The 22,609-nt window shown below is 37.4% G+C and overlaps 1 protein-coding gene across 1 annotated transcript in view; it reads left to right on the forward strand.

Moving 5' to 3' along the window:
• The first annotated feature begins 6,556 nt into the window (after positions 1-6,556).
• The window catches only part of LOC148815855 (interferon-induced protein 44-like), a 37,797-nt gene continuing 21,744 nt past the window's right edge, over positions 6,557-22,609 (forward strand). Inside the window, exons 1-4 of the mRNA XM_088904860.1 lie at positions 6,557-6,617; positions 9,239-9,295; positions 12,882-12,921; positions 21,755-21,950. Coding sequence (XP_088760986.1) covers positions 6,560-6,617; positions 9,239-9,295; positions 12,882-12,921; positions 21,755-21,950 — 351 coding nt within the window. The 5' untranslated portion in view covers positions 6,557-6,559. The remainder of the gene's footprint in view (positions 6,618-9,238; positions 9,296-12,881; positions 12,922-21,754; positions 21,951-22,609) is intronic.

Consider the following 22,609-nt stretch of genomic DNA (forward strand, 5'->3'; position numbering starts at 1 on the left):
TTATATTGCAATTTTCCTTAGATACGCGATTAAAAAAAATAAATGTTTTGAATCCCCGGTGGAACACACTCCATAAGAATCAGCGCTTTTATATAGTATATCGCCTTTAAACACATATATTTAAACACGCTTTTACGATTTAAATCAAAACGCGATTCAAATCAATATAAATGTTTATTTTGTAACGCATAGGTGACTATTCATTGTTATTAAAAAGACTTAAATTCGATCATGTTGTGATATTTAGAAATATAAATTTGTTTGGTGCGAGTGAGGTTTTATTTAATCTCTGACCAAGGGAAACGTTTCATTTTTTCAAAGAAATGTTTGTTAAAAAATAAAGTCATAGTTCCATGGGATTCAATCACAGACCATGTGACATGGGAGTCAGGAAAGTAACACACAGCGCCACCAGATTTGATAATACTATAAAAACGCTATCAAATAATGTGACTAGGCACAGAACAAGTTAACAGAACAGTACAATAATAAATGCTGACCATGACTTTAGAAGCATAAATTACCTTACACTCAAACACAAGCTGTCTTTAGCCCTCTAAGCTGGTTCATACAGAAATGTAGAGATCCAGGCTCAGAACACACAGCTTCATTAGCAAATACATATGCAGGACAACTAGAGAAGACGTTTTACAGAGGATGGATTTTTAGAAACATCCCATCAGTGACATCACTGAAGTCAACTCCTACTGTAGGTAACTGTCATGTGGATAGTTTCACAAGAATCAGACAAAGGTTTAAGCATCGCTTGTTCTAGATAAAACTGCAAAAAAACCCAACAACCCATAATGTACTTCTTTGCGGCTCTGTTTGCCCAAATCATATATTCACAACGTGAAATTAGAAAATAATATTACGTAACCAAAATCTGCAATATGGAAACAGAACCTGTGTAATTGTTGACAGATGATGTTCTTGTAACATTTTTACAAGACAAACTACAACATTTAAAAAATGACTTGTATGTACTTGATATCTCTAATCAATCCACGGCGATATAGTTAAAGCAATCCTCGCACAAAATGAAAGTAAAACGCATACCGTTTCGCGCTTCTTATCAGTTGCTCAAAAGTAATTTGACCGTATGAAATGCATAATATAAACCTAGAAACATATACAGTACGTGAGCAGTATTTACGTAGTATCGGTGTCAAGACATACCTCTCAAATACTGTAAATCAAGTTAAAAATATCTCAAGACCGATTCTGGTCATAATGAAACCATGTTTCGTGTATGTTTTCTTTAAAGTACCGAGACCAGCCATATACTGTATGTTTATGTTCCAAAATTAATATTGTTTATGGCCTTCACACGCGTTGCAGTATGCTCCTATTCTTTTTATGCTCAGGCACTAAGATTTCCCTTCAGTGGTAAAATTCCATATAAATATTCAATACTTAAACGGGCACAGTTAAGACATTAAATATACATATACATACTGTATACAGTACAGTTTGCATACGGTAATATGTTTATGTTCCTAAATCAATCTCTTTTATGAGCATGTGTAAGGCATGGTGAATCGATTCTCAAAAATTACTGTACTTTGCATGATTGGAAAAAAATCCGTGATTGCGAAATGCTGTGGTGTTACTTTTACAAAGACGGTCAATGAAAAAAAGAATGTGGACCAGGGCAATACTTTGAGTTTACAGCTTGTCCAAGGTCATTTATTATTAATACTATTAGTAATATCTTTGTTAAAGACTTTGATGGCTACAGCTCAAACATGAGAGGTTGAGCTTTATTAGCTCCACCTTGCAGAAATTCCGGATACTATTATCTTGCTAGCGGTATTTACCGGTAACTTGCGATATTTAACGGTAACTCGCGGTAGACTGTGTACAGCGTACCGGAAAATAATGCAGTATCGCCCGCGTATTTTGAATGGCTGCATCTCTAAGTTACACATGATAAAATACATTGTGCCTACAGAGCTGGGGTAGACATGGGCCTCCTATATGTTATGCCGGTCTGAATGTCCTTAGCAATCAGGTGCACTGTTCCTGGGAAGAAACTGTTCATAAACCTGTTCCTTCGGGTCTTAATGCTTTCTGGCCTATAACACCGAAGGTTATGTTTAGTGTCTCGCCAGATAAACAGACTATGGCTAGTCCATTTGGGTGGAGTGGGTCTTTGATGATAGCGTGAGCCTTGCACCTGCAGTGGGCTGTATCGAGATTATCCAATGAAGGAAGTGTCAGTAGCTTCAAAACAAACTCATTGACACAGTTCAAAACCTTTATTAAATCACACCCAGTATACTGGCTCTCCTGAGTGTTACTTGCTGTTCAAGGCATTTAAAAAGGACCTTATCCCTTCTCCTTGTCTGCCGATAACCAGCTCCTGGTTTCATACCCTCATTTCACTAATACCTGCAGTGATCAGTGGACTGGTCAGGGGGAAGAGGTGAACAGGTCATGTCAGTTCACAGAGCTCCAAAGTCATACTGGTGGTATAATTGGCTTATGGGAAAACTGGCCCTGATGTGAGTGTTTATGAGTGTCTGTGTGTGCCCAGGAATTGATTGGCATCCCGTCCAGGGTGTATTCTGCCTTATGCCTATTTCTTGCCAGTAGGGCTGGTCCCAGGCATAAGTGAACTAAGTGACTGCCTAGAGCTACAAAGCTGCAAGGGGGCCCCCTCAATGTGCAACACAACATATTATTAATCGGCACATTCAAATGTGAGCAAGAAATTCCTTATAGTGGCTCTTTCTGTAGCTGCTGTGTATCATCCTAATGGATGCCTGATCAAAAAATGACCAATCATAATTGAGTAGATCATATCTTTCTGAAAAGCAGAAAAGAAGACCACAAGAAGAAATCTGAAAACTGAGGTATGCTGAAGTCATTGTAATTATGTATTATGTGCATGATAATGTAATTTGTATTTCATTTGGTTTTGAGTCTGTCAGATCCATGTGTCTAGTGAATGGTAGATAAGCCACATTTTCAAGATAGACACACAGACTACTTGAGGTGTTTTACTGAAAGTTAACAGATTCACATTTCCTGTAGTTGTACATGTGCCTTATGGGTCACATGGCTAAAAATTGGCACTGCCCGGCCAAACAAAAGCGTGAAACTGAATATACAGTACAGAAGACTGTTCAGCGATTATATATAATCAAATATAAAACAAATTGTTTTCCTAGTGGTTTCTCCAGTACTTCATTAAATGGGGGCATTGTAAATTCAACCTGTAGCCTTTCAGGATGCAGTCACTCTCCCAGAAACAGCAGCAGGAGCAGAGAGGAGCTGTTCAGAGCTCAAGTTATAACATGCCACGGTATAAGATCGGCTCAGTAGACTGGCCATCATGAGTATCAATCACGCTGTGGGTCAACTTCTATAATTACAAAATGCAATTGATGATTTTGCCTCCAGAAAATCAAGACAAATGTATTTACAGAATGTATTTTTTATAAAACCCTTCTTTCTGCCCAGCCTTTCTGTTTCACTCTCTTTGTTATTGAGTGCCCATATTTCTTACTTAATTACATACAGTATTTATTTCTGCAATTCCTTTCTACAAAGGTTTCACAGCAGTAATTTGTAAGTTCTGATTTGCTACTATTTGAAATAATAGAGCTCCTGTTTATCGTTATCGTTATTAATTACTTAATAACATACTATTTATTACTCTAATGTTAAAATACATATTTGGTTTGTGAAATGTGTGCTGTTGTTTGTAACTTATCTATTATATTTTCTTTAAAACTGGTTAATAAACATTTACTAGTTAAATAATTAATTTATTCTTAATGATTTTGTTTTTCATTTTGACTTTCAACTATGGACTCCAAACAGATGTCAGAGCAAGTTAGGTTGACAGGATGCTCACAGCTTTTGTATGAGTCTAATCATTCAGCAATAAACACCAAACCAACAAGGGACCCCTAAAGCTAAAAGCTTTTGCAGCTGAAAATAATTTTCAGCAGTGTTTTAGACTTTACTGTTCCAGTACAACTGGGGTGCACTGTATATCTTACCTATGCAATTACCTATCAAGTCTGTATAGATGGCTGTACCAGAGGAAGTATTCCTGGTCAGGAAAGCTGAAGCTTTCATGTTTTTTATTTTCTTCTGGTCTTTGCAAATTTCCAGATTAACATTTGCAGTTGACCACCTTTGCAGGGTGCCAGTAGGTACACCGATAAAAGCACTGACATGGTCCTTTTCTTAAACATGGTGCCTAGGTGTTTGAATTAATGCTTGGAACATCATTAGAATTCTGCATTTTTTCATACATAAAATAAATATGCATTTATGTAAATATGTAAATATGGTGAACTTCATATGTCAAAAGTCATTTCAGTATGAATTTTAGCCAGGCAGATCTCATCTTCACTAAACAAAAATGCAAAACCATTTAGTCTTAGTCATTACTATTATGGATTATTTTTGTGAGCATTTTGTCTTTGTTATGAAATGATGAAATTAAAAAACAGGTCATTGATGAACATTTTCATCATAATTGTTGTTGACTAAATTAACACTGTGTCTGATTCCCAGGTTCATTCGGTTCAGTATCCGGGTGAAGGCTTTCAGATGAGATTTCAGAAATCCCCAGAGCCTCTTCTTAGGCCTGCATTTTTCCATGTGTTCCCTGGTTGGTGCTTCACTGTTCAAACTGAAGAAATCTGCTGGGTTGACTGTTAGTCTTTTGAATACACTCAATTACCAGGTTACACAATGATTCTGTTTTCAAGTAGGTTAAATTTTACAAATGCAGGCATATAGAATGTGCAGGATGTCAGGTGGTACAGTATACTGCAGTGAGTGCTACAGTGTTTTTATATTGTTGAATTATCTGACGCAGAACAGCACTGCTCTGTAAAACTGCCAGGTGGTGCAGTGAATCCTAAAAAAACTATACCACAGGTGCTTGTGGTTGTAGGAAAAATCAGTACAGTATTAAATATTTACTAACCCATTTGTGCTTTCCTGCACTAATCATACTGACACCACAACATCACTTTAAGTCAGAACAGGGCCTGACATGTATGTATGCTGAACTAGTGACAGTTTCATTATGTAGTGATTACACATAAGATATTGTAAGTCACAGTACTGTATAAAACAACATAATTATTTTTTAATTACCTACAGTGTTCAGAATTAACATTAAAAATATGTTCCTATCCTGTTCATGTTTAGACATTTCCAGGAATCCTACATGGTGTTAAAAATAAGGTTTTCTAGAGGGAAAAAAAAACGTTGATGATTCTCCTGGAAAATGGCATTTCAAGATAAAATTTAAGAATATGAAAGAAACAGGTGGATTTTAACAGTTTGTGCATACATTCCATCCAACTCTTACTGAACATCCATCTGATTGATTAGTATTATTTAACGTTCAGTGTCCTTATCAACTCCAGTGATACCACTTATGCCACTTATGCCACCTATAAAATTATTTCCTTAGAAAAAGTAAAAACATTCATGGAAGACATTGTCATTTTCAATGTTCCATTTTGCAATAAAGCTGAAACAGCCGAATCAGCCCTTGCAGACAACACTGAAAAGAAAACAAGCTGTTTATTGGAAATGAAGCATAAAGTGAAAGAGAATCAGTTAGACAGGATGTACAGATGCAGCCATTTAGAATACACAAGATGTCAGGTGGTATACCGCAGTAGAGAATATATTTTGTTAATTTTTTAAGATTTTTTCAAACTTTCTTATTCAGAACTGCACTGTGTTAAACAGCCAGGTGTTGAATTGAATTCTGGCAGTGACTGTGCCTGTGATTGTCAGACAAGTCAGTACAGTATTAGATGATTATTAACCTATTAGTGCTTTTCTGCACTAGTCATATTGTGTACATACTGCACGAGTGACAATTTCATCAAATACCGCACAGTGGCTAAATTGTTGAGACAGGGTGTTGCTAACACATTGCTACCAAAATTCGAAATGAGATGCACTACTGTTAGTTACAATACTGTATAATATTATAATGGCAGTCTCTTGTTTTATATAATTGTTTTTAATTGCATACAATACACAGAATTGTTATTGTGTACACTTATCAGGAAACCTTGATGCGGTCTGTGCACTAATTGTTCACTGGTTAATACTAGCTAAATGGTACAGAATGTTAGTTATGTCACAATCCACATGGGTATAATCAGAATTTCCCCAGCATATTGTACAACAATATGTGTATAAAACCTTTTGTGGGTGAGCCATGTCCAGTCTGTCTATTAATTATACAGACATTGAAGTGCAGAAACTTTAGGAATGCTGAATGACTACAAGAAAGTGAAAATTGCTAGTGTTCTTATGCATAAATTGTAAAAAAATATGAAATGAAACAAAAAGTTCAGTACTGGAATTGGCCAAAAAATAAAGCTTCTCCAAAACAAGTGACTGTGGTGACAGTGAGACACAATGGACAGTGGCCCTAATGGTTAAATATCTTGCAAGTAAAGCTGACAAACAATATTGAAAGTGAAACTTAAACAAAGTTTTGTTTTTAGCAGTCATTTCCTGATTGGTGCTGTTTCCTATACATATATGTTCACTAACTGCAATGATCAAATCACACTTTTCTTGCATGCAGATCAGACCGTGGCTTTTCTTTGAAACTGGTAAGAAGAAAGAAGGATTTTATACCTAGTAGTGGTGGTAGTAGGACCAGTAGTAGTAGTGTAGCAACAGGGCTAAGCAAACATTGACTATAAACCAGAAAGCAAAATCCTAATAAGCATCATATAATATACCAGAATTAATGAGTATGTAAATATCTAAATACTGCTGAAAATGTATTTTTTCTTCTTTATCAAACATGTATTTGTAATAATAGCTTAATTCTCAAATGTTATAATGGTTAACATTTGAGAATTCTAACATGTAGAATACTCAGCCAACCTGTTCTGAGCTGAGTTGAAAAGTTCAGGAGATAAAGGATGTGGTTCAGTATCTGTGTAAAGGCTTTGAGATGAGCTTTGAATAATCCCCACAGCGTCTTCTCAGGTTTACATGCATTTCCACAGAGTCTCCATGTGTCCCCTGGTTGGTGTTTCAGTGTTCATTCTGAAGAACTCTGCTGGGTTGACTATTAGTCTTTTGAACACACTCACTTCCCAGGTTATACAAAGATTCTGTTCCACAAGTTTTCATGCAGATTAAATTTTATACACACATGCAGGCATAAAGAATGCGCAGGCTGTCAGGTGGTACTGTATACTGCAGTAAGTGCTAGTGTTTTTATATCATTGAATGATCTGATGCAGGATAGCGCTACTCTGTAAAACTGCCAGGTGGTTGCCAGACAAAACACTGCAGTATTATATTTTGTACGCGTTTGTGCTTCTCATCACTAATCGTACTGACACCTTGACACCACCGTCATCTCAGAACAGGGACTGACATGTATACAGTACATAGTGTACTAGTGACAATTGCATTTAATAATTTTTCTTTCTGCATTAATGTTGTACTTATACTATTTTGCATTGTAACCACAGAATAAAACTGATGCTTTTATAAATCAGTTATGATGATGAAGATGATTATTGTTATTAACTTTATTTTAAATAGTATCTTTAAAAGTGGCTTTTCATAGTGCTTAATGGTAAAAAAATACACAAGCAGAGGGGACAGCAGAATTAAAACAATTACAACAAGGGTTTGTTATGCAGAAGAAATCTAAAGAGGCAGACACAGCACTGATTAAATAAAAGCCTTTTTCAAGAAGATGATTTCTGAGTCTTGATTTGAAAACACTCAGGGAAATATGACTTTACGATAACCTTGGAGATTTAATTCCAGAGTTCTGGGGCATAGCAGGAGAAGTCCTTGTCACCCACAGAATTTACTGTAGATGGGCTTGTCGGTCAAAAAGGAGACCAAAATTACATCAATGAAGGTTCTGATGTGGGGAGAAAGAAGATAATATGTCAGACAGATACTGAGGTGTTAAGCCACATAGAACATTAAAGGATGCTCTACATGGGATTTTGCAGTTGACACAAAACGTGATGGGAAGGCAGTTCAAACACTCCAGGATAGGAGTAATGTGATCATTTGCACAAGACCTTGTCAGGATTCGGGCTGATGAATTCTGGACATATTTAGATATTGGGATTTAGATACCCCAGTAAGTACAGCATAACAGTCATGAATAAAATTAGACAAAAGAGCTAATCAGCTTTTCAGCTATAGTCCCTAGCAACATGAGATGTAGTCTGGTGACATTTCTGAGGTGGAAGAATTACGTTTTTACAATATTTTGCACATGTGGGCGAACTCTCAAGACTGGATCAAATATCACCCCCAACTTCCATTTAGACTGAAATTCAAGTACAGTGTTGCCCACAGATAGGATTATTGATTTGTCTTTACAAATTTGATGGGAGGTGCCAAGAAGCATGACTTCAGTCTTGTAGCTGTTTAAATGAAGGACATTTTGAGTCACCCAGGTTTGTATGTCAGAGATGCAAGCAGACAGTTCAGAGACAGCTTCAGTGTCAGGTTTAGTACTTCAGCATACAAAATTATCATTTAGACTGTGTGATCTTAATAGCTGGCCAACTGGGAACTAGTATATTTTGAATAGTAGGTGGCCCAGTATGAAGACTGAGGAACATTGTATGTAATTACTGAGTTATTTAATTAATACAATTAGTTAATTGTAAATTATGGACATTTATTCAGTAAACTTAAATTATTAGCATCATAATAACCAAACAATTTCTAAATTACATCTAACACTTGAACACTATTGGCATTTATCTGGTAAAAAGTGACCAGATTGTTTACCATAGCTACTGTTTTACTAAAATTATAACTATTGAACACTATTGTTGACCAGACATTACCATTGTGTTACTCAGTAAAGTCATGGGACTATAAAATAGTGTTACTCCCACCTACATACTATATGAAACATATAATAAAACTTTCAATGCTAGTTTATATTGATATGTAGAAAATATAGATTTTTGCTAAATAGAGATATTTGAGGATATTTCATGAGGATTTTAGTTTTATTTAACTAGGCTCTGGCATTTATTTTAATTTCCTAATGAGGTATTCAAACATAAGCTCTTCTTAATCACTCAAAATAACTAGACACCAATCGTTTAAGAGTACTGTATATAAAGATATGAAATATAAACACACATACAGGACATATGGATGGGTTATAATAAATGGCACAAAAGAGATGCTGATTGAATGTAACACACATCATTGTATTTCAATACAGAAATGGGTAATCTCAGTTCAACGTCAGAATCAGAACCAGAACCAGAATCAGAATCAGGTAAGAATCATCTTTCATACATAATCTACAGGAAAATAAAAATAAAACAAGAACAAGAACAAAACACCACTGTGGTGACAGTGAGACAAATAGGACAGTTCCCCTAAAGGTTAAACATCTTGCAGGCAAATATGTCATTCAATACTGAAAGTGAAAAATAAACAAAATTTTGTTTTTAGCAGTCATGTCCTGATTGGTGCTGTTTCCTATAAATATATTGTAATGTGGGTAATAGTCACATCATCAACAAACGAGTGGTAATGGAAGTGCTCTTTTATTGATCAGAAAGACATATTTTTTCTTTATTTCTTTATTTCTCAGAACCGATTTCACAGTTAGATACAAATTCTAACAAATGATTAAACTAACATCATTTAGTGTAGAACTCCGGTCATCTTTCTGCTTTGGGCCCAGTGTTGGGCCCAGAATTGTTACTGTGTACACTTATCAGGAATCCTTGATGCGATCTGTGCACCCACTGTTCACAAGTTAATATCAGCTAAATGGTACAGAGTGTTAGTTATGTAAAAATCCGTATAATTGACATTTCCCCCAACATACTGTACACCAATAAGTGCATAAAACCTTTTGTGGGTGAGAAAAACTTTCTGATTTTTTAACACTGATCTTTTACCAGGCCTTTAACTGGTAAAATATATTGCCATGGTGTTGTTACTCAGTGAGGAGAGGTGAGGAATGAGGAGTGGGGAAAACAAGTATGATAAGTATTTATCTCTTTTTAATTGTCGCAGACAGTGAATTTTTCACCTTTGACTTGGCAAAAAGCATTGGGAATATCTACTAGTTACCACAGACTGATACCGAAGAAGCCAAAGAATGACGTTGTTCCCATATGTTTGCAGGATGATAGACTTTTAAAATTAATATTGTTTCACAAAATTGATGCTGACTGAATGTAACACATATAATGGTTTGAGTGGTTCCAAATCAAAAGGTAAGATTCTTCTTTCATACGTAATTGTTTCTCATTTCACCTCTGACGGCCACGACCACTCTAATCTCTCCGTCTGTGTTCTCAAAGACGGTTTTCCGAACTCATACATCAGAAAGACCACCGAAACTAAAATTATTCTGCAGCTAGGATCACACATTCTCCCTTCCCTTAACAACAGACTACTGTTCTTTTAAATTTTCTCCATTCATTGGAAGTTTCATTTCACACCTCTCTGCACCCATTCTGACTTCACACCTCTTGATTGGCCTCTGTTTCGGTCCCCTGCTCCCGCCTCTCACTCCTCCTCCCTCCAAACCTTTGTTCTCCCGCTACTTTACCTTTGCCTACTGCCCTGTCTCTCTCACACCTGAAGAAGGCTCCACGGCCGAAACATTGTGTTCTTTTTCTTCTTTTTTTCAGCATGGAATAAACTTATTACTTGTTCCATTGTGTACATTAGCTGAGTTTGATCTTGATTTCCAGACTGTGACTTTAAGATATCTTACTTGAAAATACCTACAGCTGCACAAAAAGATCAGGGTTAATAACTTCAGAGTTAAAATATAATGATTATAATGTGCCCTTTTTGGGGTGGAGGGTGGCTCTGTGGCTAAAGATCTGCGCTTGTGGCTGGAAGGTTGCTGGTTTGAATTCCGCAGCTGGCAGAGGAATCCTACTCCAGTGGGCCCCTGAGCAAGGCCCTTAACCCCCGCTTTTCCAGGGGTGCCGTATAAATGGCTGATCCTGCATTTTGACCGCAAACTCTCTCCCTGTCTGCGTCTCATGGAGAGCAAGCTGGGGTATGCAAAAATACAAATTCCTAATGCAAGAAATTGTATATGGCTAATAAAGCAATCTCATGTTAATCAATATGTGTTCTTATTGGTATCTGGGCGATGTAATGTTGGATGCTCTTCCTAATACTATGGGATAGGGAAGTAGTTTGGTCACATCCACGGTAGCAAAATATTTACCTTGAGAGGTATAGAAGTTAATACCAGTGGTGGGATATATTTTGGTATATGGATATTTGGATATAGATGAATTCCAATTCCATTTTTAAGAACTATCCCTCCAGGTAAAACAGTAGGGGTTAACCAAGTTACCGGAGTCCAGTAGGGCATCAATGGTTTTCCCTTCTACTTTTATGAGTCAAGGCCACAGGGCAGTTGGATTTCTTCCATCTTCTGAATCTACCTGCCTGGGTTCTGGCTGATTCGGACAGTCAGAGGCCAGATGTCCTTAATCACGACAAATTAAGCATCTGAGAGTCTTCTGTCATGGTATAACCCATCAAATAAGTCTTCTTTGTGGGGACATTCAAAGAGGGCTAAAGCTTTGTACTGGTCCATGTTAAGCCTTGAGGAAAAAAAAATAGAATAATTCTCTGAGGTTTTTAGAGAAGAAAAAAGGTCACCTCAGCTGTGTAACCGATAGCATAGTTGTGGGATGAATGAAGGTGACAGGTGACAATCTTGGAGGAAGAAACAATTTAGTGGGCTGCTTTGGTGGTGTTAGGGGCCCTCTAGTGGTGAACAGGAGAAGATTCCTTCTGTGACATACTCCATATAAAAAAGTAGAGGAAGAATTATAAATCTGAATGTGTTCAAGTTCAAGTTCAAGTTTATTGTCATTACACTCATATACATGGTATATGGTATAACAAAATGGTATTTAGCTAGATCTCGGACATAAGTAGTACAAAGAGAAAAAAAAACACAACAACAACAATACAATTGTGTAGCAAAAGAAAGACAGAGACAACAGGCAGTGTGCAAAAAACAACAACAGACGATGTGCAAAAAAAACAACAGGCAATGTGCAAAAAACAACAACAGGCAATGTGCAAAACAACAAAAAAAGTAACAGGTTATGCGCAAAAATATGAACATCAAATATGAATATCAACAGAATAAAATAAAGGGATAGAAATTATGGGGAGTGAGCTTTTGACATGTATGGTAGAGGTAGATTTTCAATGTGTGTTTGGGTTTTTGGTAAGAAAGAAAGAAAGGAAGAAGGCACTGTGAGGTTCAGATCGTAGGTGAGAGTGAGAGTGAGAGAGGCTGGGAATTTAACAGTTTGATATTGCGGGGGTAAAAACTGTCTCTGAGTCAGGTAGTCCGGGCACAAATGCTCCGGTACCATTTTCCAGATGGTAGCAGATCATAAAGTCTGTAGCTGGGGTGTGTGGGTTCATTAATATTATTATCATATGTAGCGAAATAATTGTTAAATATTTCTGAGATTGTATATAGTGTTGTCAAGGGCTACAAGATAAACCTTGTGACCCAATCTGACTTTCAATAATCTGGACTACTAAAATACATGGAGAGCAAAGTGGGGAGAGGAACTGCAGTGGGACCAGTGCTTAAGGGGTTCATGTTCATCTGCATTTATATAGCGCATAAATACAGACTGAGCATTTACAAGCCTCTTCATATCACTCTAGTATGGTGTTCAAATATAAAGTGCAAACTCTAAATTCATGTTATTGCAACAGTCTCAGATAATCTGATACTTTACCGTCAATTTGTAGTTCACCAGACCCAGGTAAGGAAAAAGGATTGAAGAAACTGTGATGATTTCAAGTTACATGAAGGTTGTCATGATGTCATTTCTGTTTTTTAGAACTTGATGAACCATGGAGGGAAATACAATGGGGCAATCAGTAAGTATTTAAAAACACAGCATGAAACCCACATCACACTGTACCTCCCAATGTGGAGCTGTAAGAATGAGATGAGGGCTGTTCAATACAGTCCTGGAGAGCTGCTGTGTTTATATGTCCCTGAAGAACTGATTGAAGGTGTTCAGTTAAGAACAATAATGAGTATAAAATTGTTAATAGTCGAGCTGGAAAGAAAAACTACATTATTCCTTTACCTGTCTCATACCTCCTGACACCCATAGTGTAAAACACAGGTTCCATAATGCCTGGTAAGAAGTCATGGATGTCAGTAATCGGAGTAAGAAGCCATGTATATAAATATATTTTTCATAATAAAAATCTCAAATAAAATTGCTTCCTAATTGTTTGTTCCTGAATTTAGCATTATAAAGAAATATACATAATTTCAATGTGGATTAAAAAAGGTTCAATGTGTTTACAATATGCTAAAATTATAAAATTATAAAAAATTGTTCCTTATATACAGTATATCTGGCAGAGTAATGTAGCTCTCTAAAACTATGTGGATGTAAAACAGAATGAAAATATAAAAGTAATGTAAAACATTTGGATCTAAACATGAAAGAAGCATGTTGCACTCACAAGATATAATAATAAACTATTTATTTACTGTACCCAACATGGTCATTTTGTTTTGTAAAATAGACCTTCTTTCTTTTTTTAATTTAATGTTTAACATTCTGTAACATACAGTAGAAAATTAATAAAAGTCTAAACTCTATACAACTTAAATTCTATCATTGGAAAATGTTTGTCTCAAGGGGCTCAGTATTGAGTGGAATTCAAAACCAGGCATTTTCTGGCAACAGTCCAAATGCTTCCACATGCCATGTTAAGCTTTCAGTGCTCCACCTGGCGGTTTTACAAAACAGTGCTATCCTACAACACAATATAAAAAAGTGTGGTGTGGTACAGATGCAGCCATTCAAAGTGCGCGTTACAGACACGTACCGCAGGTGACGTCGCTCAGTATGATGCAAGATGACGCGCGGCACCGCAGTACGTGATTGGTTGACCGACAGGGGCACTCGTGGTCCGTTGGTCTGTCGTAGAAAGACTTACAGTAAAAACGTCTTTGCTGTGCCCGTTGTAGATATTGAATTTTACCACTGAAGGGAAATCTTAGTAGCTGAGCATAAAAAGAATAGGAGCATACTGTAACACGTGTGAAAGCCATAAACGATATTAATTTTGGAACATAAACAGAGTATATACAGTGCCTTGCGAAAGTATTCGGCCCCCTTGAACTTTTCAACCTTTTGCCACATTTCAGGCTTCAAACATAAAGATATAAATTTTTTATTTTATGTGAAGAATCACCAACAAGTGGGACACAATTGTGAAGTGGAACGAAATCTATTGGATTTTTGAAACTTTTTTAACTAATAAAAAAATGAAAAGTGGGGCGTGCAAAATTATTCGGCCCCTTTACTTTCAGTGCAGCAAACTCACTCCAGAAGTTCAGCGAGGATCTCTGAATGATCCAATGTTGTCCTAAATGACTGATGGTGATAAATAGAATCCACCTGTGTGTAATCAAGTCTCTGTATAAATGCACCTGCTCTGTGATAGTCTCAAGGTTCTGTTGAAAGCGCAGAGAGCATCATGAAGACCAAGGAACACACCAGGCAGGTCCGTAATACTGTTGTGGAGAAGTTTAAAGCCGGATTTGGATACAAAAAGATTTCCCAAGCTTCAAACATCCCAAGGAGCACTGTGCAAGCGATCATCTTGAAATGGAAGGAGTATCAGACCACTGCAAATCTACCAAGACCTGGCCGTCCCTCTAAACTTTCAGCTCAGACAAGGAGAAGACTGATCAGAGATGCAGCCAAGAGGCCCATGATCACTCTGGATGAACTGCAGAGAACTACAGCTGAGGTGGGAGAGTCTGTCCATAGGACAACAATCAGTCTTACACTGCACAAATCTGGCCTTTATGGAAGAGTGGCAAGAAGAAAGCCATTTCTCAAAGATATCCATAAAAAGTCTCGTCTAAAGTTTGCCACAAGCCACCTGGGAGACACCCCAAACATGTGGAAGAAGGTGCTCTGGTCAGATGAAACCAAAATCGAACTTTTTGGCCACAATGCAAAACGATATGTTTGGCGTAAAAGCAACACAGCTCATCACCCTCAACACACCATCCCCACTGTCAAACATGGTGGTGGCAGCATCATGGTTTGGGCCTGCTTTTCTTCAGCAGGGACAGGGAAGATGGTTACAATTGAGGGGAAGATGGATGCAGCCAAATACAGGACCATTCTGGATGAAAACCTGTTGGAGTCTGCAAAAGACCTGAGACTGGGACGGAGATTTATCTTCCAACAAGCCAATGATCCCAAACATACAGCAAAATCTACAAAGGAATGGTTCACAAATAAACGTATCCAGGTGTTTGAATGGCCAAGTCAAAGTCCAGACCTGAATCCAATCAAGAATCTGTGGAAAGAGCTGAAAACTGCTGTTCACAAACGCTCTCCATCCAACCTCACTGAGCTCGAGCTGTTTTGCAAGGAAGAATGGGCAAGAATTTCAGTCTCTCAATGTGCAAAACTGATAGAGACATACCCCAAGCGACTTGCAGCTGTAATCGCAGCAAAAGGTGGCTCTACAAAGTATTAACGCAAGGGGGCCGAATAATTTTGCACGCCCCACTTTTCATTTTTTTATTAGTTAAAAAAGTTTCAAAAATCCAATAGATTTCGTTCCACTTCACAATTGTGTCCCACTTGTTGGTGATTCTTCACATAAAATAAAAAATTTATATCTTTATGTTTGAAGCCTGAAATGTGGCAAAAGGTTGAAAAGTTCAAGGGGGCCGAATACTTTCGCAAGGCACTGTAGCTGGTCTTGGTACTTTAAAGAAAAAAATACACACCGGTATTCCATTTCTCCCTAAACATTGTAAGCTTCGAAGTCTTTAACTAACGTGATACCGGAGTCAACAAGCATACTTTTAGAATTTGATTAAAAGGGAATATAATATGGAATCGCGTATCTCAAGAATTTAATAACGGTATGATTATATCCGTGTACTGCGGCAGGGCTGTGTAGGGCTGTTTCGCCTGCCTGCTCATGCGAGCTGTCTTGTAGCCGACTGGTCTAGGTGCGTGCCTGCCAACGGGCAGGGTGTGTGCTCGAATCCTGCTGGTGCTGGACCTTCAAGTTTTATTTATTTATTTTTTAATCGCGTAACATAAACATACTACCGTATGCAAACTGTACTGTATACAGTATGTATATGTATATTTAATGTCTTAACTGTGCCCGTTTAATTGAATTTAAAAAAATTATTTAACACGAACATTAAGCTGTTTACATCTTCCGCCTGAGAACAGTCACCCGTTGCTACCCAACGCAGAATGGTGATTGGCTGACACCATCTGACACCCCTCTGATTGGAGAAAAAAGACGTGCTGGTTTGCTATACATACTGTACCAGGAAGAGGATTTTCTATTCAAAACGTGCATTTTAAAAGTTTAAGAAGTAAAAACCTTACAGCGTACACAGATTTCTAAACTGATCAGGATCGTTATCTTTGTCTTATGCATAATAATATTCACCGCTCTGTGCAGCAAATTAATAATAAACTTTATTTTATATAGCGTTTTAAACGAATAAGTAATTAGATTGCTCATAAACCTAATAACTTGCTTTTTTTTTATTTAGGCTCAGATTTCAACTATAGATCGTATTATTAATAACCATAATAACAACCAACCAACAAAAACAACCATATAAACATAATACTGTAACGCAACGGGGGCTCAGGCGGGCGCCCTTGCCGCATCTGGTCGGCCCAAAGTATAGGTGGCTCGAACCCGGGACTTCCGCGTCTCTCTGCAGCGACCCAACCCCGTGAGCTAAAGAGAGATCTCTCTACAGCCCAGTAGCTGTAGTCCTGCTATCACAGGGAAGGGCGGTGACATCACCTGCTCTGGTACGCCGGCTCTTACACAGTACCTGTCGGCCGTAAGCGTTACACTCTCCCCCGCTTAAATCGCCGTCCCCGGCGAAGGGCTATCCCACCCCGCTTCTGACACCAATGTAACGCAACGGGGGCTCAGGCGGGCGCCCTTGCCGCATCTGGTCAGCCCAAAGTATAGGTGGCTCGAACCCGGGACTTCCGCGTCTCTCTGCAGCGACCCAACCCCGTGAGCTAAAGAGAGATCTCTCTTTAGCTCACGGTGCTGGGTCGCTGCAGAGAGACGCGGAAGTCCCGGGTTCGAGCCACCTATACTTTGGGCCGACCAGATGCGGCAAGGGCGCCCGCCTGAACCCCCGTTGCGTTACAATACCAACCAAAAACATAGATAACAACCACAATACAAAATCAAATATATCAAACCATTTTACTCTCGCAAAGTCCTCCAATTATCATAATCCCGCCCCTTATGCAAAACCAAACCTTCCTCCCATCCCAGTTTATCCTGTTTATCATAAACAAAATCCACCTCAATTTTCAACATAAAGCATTACACAAAATCAATACCTCAACACTCCATACTCAACAACGATAATTCACAAACAGCCAGAACATGTAACTCCACATTCCCAAACAGACCTCATTTCCATAGCCCCGCCCCTTATGCAAAACCAACATCCCTCCCCTGTTCTCTCTCTCCCCTGGCGGTTGTAATTGTTTTTATTTTCAAATAAATTTTAGCAAAGTCATGCATTTTAAAAATCTTAAGATTTTTATATTTATGTCTTTATTTAGTGGTTTCATTAGTGACAAAGGCTAAACTTTCTTGGAAAAATGTCTTTTATGTAAACCATGTTTGCTATTTATTCATTCAGGGCTAAAATATGTTCATTGTATTCTAATGAAAGAAGGGTTCCTTTCGCCGTAGTCGGGAGCCTAGCCTTTAACTAGTAAGTACTGTACTTACTGGGTTTTTGAGGGGGGGGGGGGGGGAGTGTCTTTCGCTGGAAATCTCGCCTCCTACTTTGAAAATACCCGTGAAACCGGTTCAATTCGTCGCAGCCAGCACTCCTGCAGAGAGGGGGGTTGTACTTGCAGTGTATGCAGTACACGCGTTATGCTCTTCGTTAATGTCTAAGCCGGAACATATCATTATATCTCATTTTGTATTTCTTAAAAAAATCGTTTTCCCAGCCTAACAGTATTGTTTTTAACCTGTAAATTTGCTGGACAGAGAGGTGAACATTATTACACAGAAGACAAAGATAGCGATTTACGTTGCATTGTGTATCGTGCTGCTTTAATACAGTTTTAAATAATTGGAAGTCTAAACAGTATCAGCTTTATTTATGGGTTTTAAATAAAGGTGATTTAAACGCGATTTAAATCAATATAAATGTTTATATTGTAACGCATAGGTGACTATTCATTGTTATTAAAATGACTTAAATTCGATCATGTTGTGATATTTAGAAATATACATTTGTTTGGTGCGAGTGAAGTTTTATTTAATCTCTGAGCCATACTGATTCTTCTGGAAGCCAGTTTCCGCCAGGGAGTAAAAAAAAAAACACACTATGGTATTCTCTCCAATGCAGTGCAGTTAAAAACATACCTCTGATGCTGCTCCTAAATGAATATCGTTTATGACCATCAGAAGCTTTATGCTCCTTTTCTTTTTTCCAGTGGATTGAACAGGGAGAGGCATTTCATGATGTACTTTTCACTGATGAAACAACAGTGGCTCTGGAACAGTTTTCAACCATGTCGTTTTATAAAAAGGGGAGATATGTACACGTTACTGAAGCTAAAAGTTTAGCCTTTGTCACTAATGTAACCACTAAATAAAGACGTATAGAAATCCCTACGTTACAGACTGTATATGGCTGGTATTGGTAGTTTAAAGAAAAAATACACACCAGTATTCCACTTTCTCCCTAAACATTTTAAGCATCAGAGTCTTACATGTGGTTATTTATTGCATAATTTAATTTTGAAAGCCACTGAGACATCAGGTACTACTGTTGTATTTATGAAAAAGAAACAAAACAAAAAACATACTAACAACTGTGCCACCCTACTCCTTAGTTAATACATTTTATTATTCATAAACAGTTAACATTGTTAGCAAAATATTTTGAATTATATTTAACCCTATTTTTTCTTTAGTTTTGTATTTAACTTATTATATGATAGTCAGACTTAATGTATATTTGAACAATGAAAATATATTTTTACAAGATTTTACATTAAGCACTTAAAATTAATATGGTTAATAAAAGTAAACTGTAACATGCCGTAACAAGATCGGTTAAACTGCGAAGAAAATGCTTTCAGAGAAAATGTTTCAGGTGTGAAGAACATAGATCTCTAATGCAATTTCAACCAAACCTGTTCCCACACACCCTGCCCCCACTACCATTAGAATATACACAAACATTTTAGCATTTCATTCTGAGCAGAAGACCCTCACACCTGAAGAGTGCTGGCTCTGACGAATTAAACCGGTCTTACAGGCTTCAATCACAGACCATGTGACATGGGACTCAGTAAACTAACAGCGCCACTGGATTTGATAATACCTAACCAAAATCCGCAATATGGAAACAGAACCTGTGTGATTGTTGATAGATGATGTACTCGTAACATTTTTTCAAGACGAACTACAACATTTAAAAAATGACTTGTATGTAATACAAGCACAAAATGAAAGTAAAATGCATACCGTTTCGCGCTTCTTATTAGTTGCTCAAAAGTAATTTGACCGTATGAAATGCATAATATAAACCTAGAAACATATACGTGAGCAGTACTTAAGCACTGTAGTATCGGTGTTAAGACATACCTCTCAAATACTGTAAATCAAGTTAAAAATATCTCAAGACCGATTCTGGTCGTAATGAAACCATGTTTCGTGTATGTTTTCTTTTTCATCTTGAAATAACTCATTTCTAAATACCTTTTTCACTGTTAACATCTTGCAGCAACTTTGCGAACAAAATATACACTCTGACAGTTCATCCTGCTACCAACATTAAATAAAACAAATCTTAAGATTTCTATATTTATGTCTTTATTTAGTGGTTTCATTAGTGACAAAGGCTAAACTTTCTTGGAAAAATGTATTTTATGTGTTGCAGAAAAAACTGACTTGCTTTAACAAAATATGTTTACAAATCCTTTCACCTGGCATTTTCGTAGTTAGAAATTATGGAACGCTCTGTTAAAAGCAAGGGAGTTTTTATGTCCGTTGCAGTTCTTTTGCAACATGAATATAATTATATCGTTATTAATTTCTTGAGATACGCGATTCCATATTATATTCCCTTTTAATCAAATTCTAAAAGTATGATTGTTGACTCCGGTATCACGTTAGTTAAAGACTTCGAAGCTTACAATGTTTAGGGAGAAATGGAATACTGGTGTGTATGTTTTCTTTAAAGTACCGAGACCAGCCATATACTGTATGTTTATGTTAAGATTTCCCTTCAGTGGTAAAATTAGATATGAATATTCAATACTTAAACGGGCACAGTTAAGACATTAAATATACATATACATACTGTATACAGTACAGTTTGCATACGGTAATATGTTACGCGATTAAAAAATAAATAAATAAAACTTGAAGGTCCAGCACCAGCTGGATTCGAGCACACACCCTGCCCGTTGGCAGGCACGCACCTAGACCAGTCGGCTACAAGACAGCTCGTATGAGCAGGCAGGCGAAACAGCCCTACACAGCCCTGCCGCAGTACACGGATATAATCATACCGTTATTAAATTCTTGAGATACACGATTCCATATTATATTCCCTTTTAATCAAATTCTAATAGTATGCTTGTTGACTCCGGTATCACGTTAGTTAAAGACTTCGAAGCTTACAATGTTTAGGGAGAAATGGAATACCGGTGTGTATTTTTCCTTGTGATATTTTAAGCTCTAGTTGAATGATAGGTGTCGCATTTTAAATCATTTTCGTAGTTAGAAATTATGAAACGCCCTGTTAAAAGCAAGGAAGTTTTTATGCCCGTTGAAGTAAAACAAAATGCCTGACAAAGTATGGCTTGGACAGATTCCAAGTGCTTGTACAAATGTGCTAAAGAAATTATACTTTGAGTATACAGCTTGTCCAAAGTCATCCATTATTAATACTATTAGTAATATCTTCGGTAAAGGCTTTGATGCATAAATATTTCTGATAAAGGTAGGTTGTGTACTTTTGTCCAACTGAGCAATCTTGCTTTCATGAAATATACCAACATTTTAATGACTGAAGATTAACATGCTGTAATACACTGTTCAAAATTAAAGGCTCAAATGCTGTACATGAGAGGTTAAGCTCCCCCTGGCGGTTTTACAAGGTGACGCCGGATAGTTTCCGGCAGAGCGTCAAATGAAGCACGATTAACCACGTGACACTGCGTGATACCGCGACACGCCCACCGGGGTATGCCGCAAAATAACTCACCCATTTTGAATGGCTGCATCTGTATGTTGCACTGAGGTGTGTTCACTGCAAATTGCTGCATTATCCTGTGTGCATTCTGAATGGCTGGATCTGTATATATTAACAGAGATGTTCTTTGTTATGTAACAAAAGCAAAAAATAAAATGTGAACAGGAAGGTTTTATAAAGCACAATCCTTGGTCTGAAAATGATTAAGTAGAGTTAAGTAGTGACCTCTACTTACAATAGTAATATCACAGGAAATTGTAAATACAAAATTTAGATATTTACTATTATTTTATGTAAGCCACTCCGTCAAGCTGATTTTGACAATAAGTATCTGCCCGCAGAACAGTGTAGAGAACCAGTTATACACCCTTCTAGGATGAATTATTTTTCTTTATTGTGTGATGTGTTCTTTCTTATTTACAGGGAGAAAGAAAAAATTATGAAAGAAATAAGGACCTTAACATCAAGATACACAGAAGCAAAAGAATTAAGAATCATGATGGCTGGACAGATCTTTGCTGGAACGTCCAGTTACATCAATACAATTGATTCTGCATTACAAGGTCATTTGTCAAGCCGGGCTTTGGCTGGTGTAGATGAACACCGTGTTACCAAGAAGGTTAGTAGCCATCTAGAGGGTGTGTTGAATGGAATAACATATTCAAATTCTTTAGAAATTATTTGCAATGCTGATAAACATACAGGGTAATTTACTTATGATAGTATATAGCAAACTCTACAGTGACTTGGCACTATTGATGTCTGGATTATTCCTGACTGTTAATGTCATGGATTGTGACCCCTAAATGCAGGAACTGCTTTTTTTGTGTCAATGTAGCAGTTATGAGGATGCTAGGACCCTTTTTTTCTTGCAACAGGGTCTTTTTTCTCTTTTTTTCAGTGCACTCATGGACAGTTATCCTTATGTGCATAATATTCCAGTTATTTACAGTATTTCAGTCTTCCCTCCACATAAAAAGTATTCCTAAAGCTAAAACAATTTCTATGATTGCCTACTCAACATACAGAACACATGATACAACTAGTATCAAGTACAAGAACCCCATTGACCCCAGTTACTAAAACCAAATGTCCCAAAAGAACAGTCCAGTATTTTTATTCTCCATAACCAGCTCTGGCTGGTGGCGTGGTGTGCCTCCTTACACCACAGCAAAGAAAAGGTGTAGTTTCAGGCACCCTCCTCTGTCCCAGGCATCCTAAACAACGTGTCTCTATGTTCCTTTCTCTTCCCTGTTTGTCTCCAACTTGTCTGTCTGC

The sequence above is a fragment of the Atractosteus spatula genome, chromosome 24 (assembly GCF_055471065.1).
Source record: "Atractosteus spatula isolate fAtrSpa1 chromosome 24, fAtrSpa1.hap1, whole genome shotgun sequence".
In the NCBI taxonomy this organism is placed as follows: domain Eukaryota; kingdom Metazoa; phylum Chordata; class Actinopteri; order Semionotiformes; family Lepisosteidae; genus Atractosteus; species Atractosteus spatula.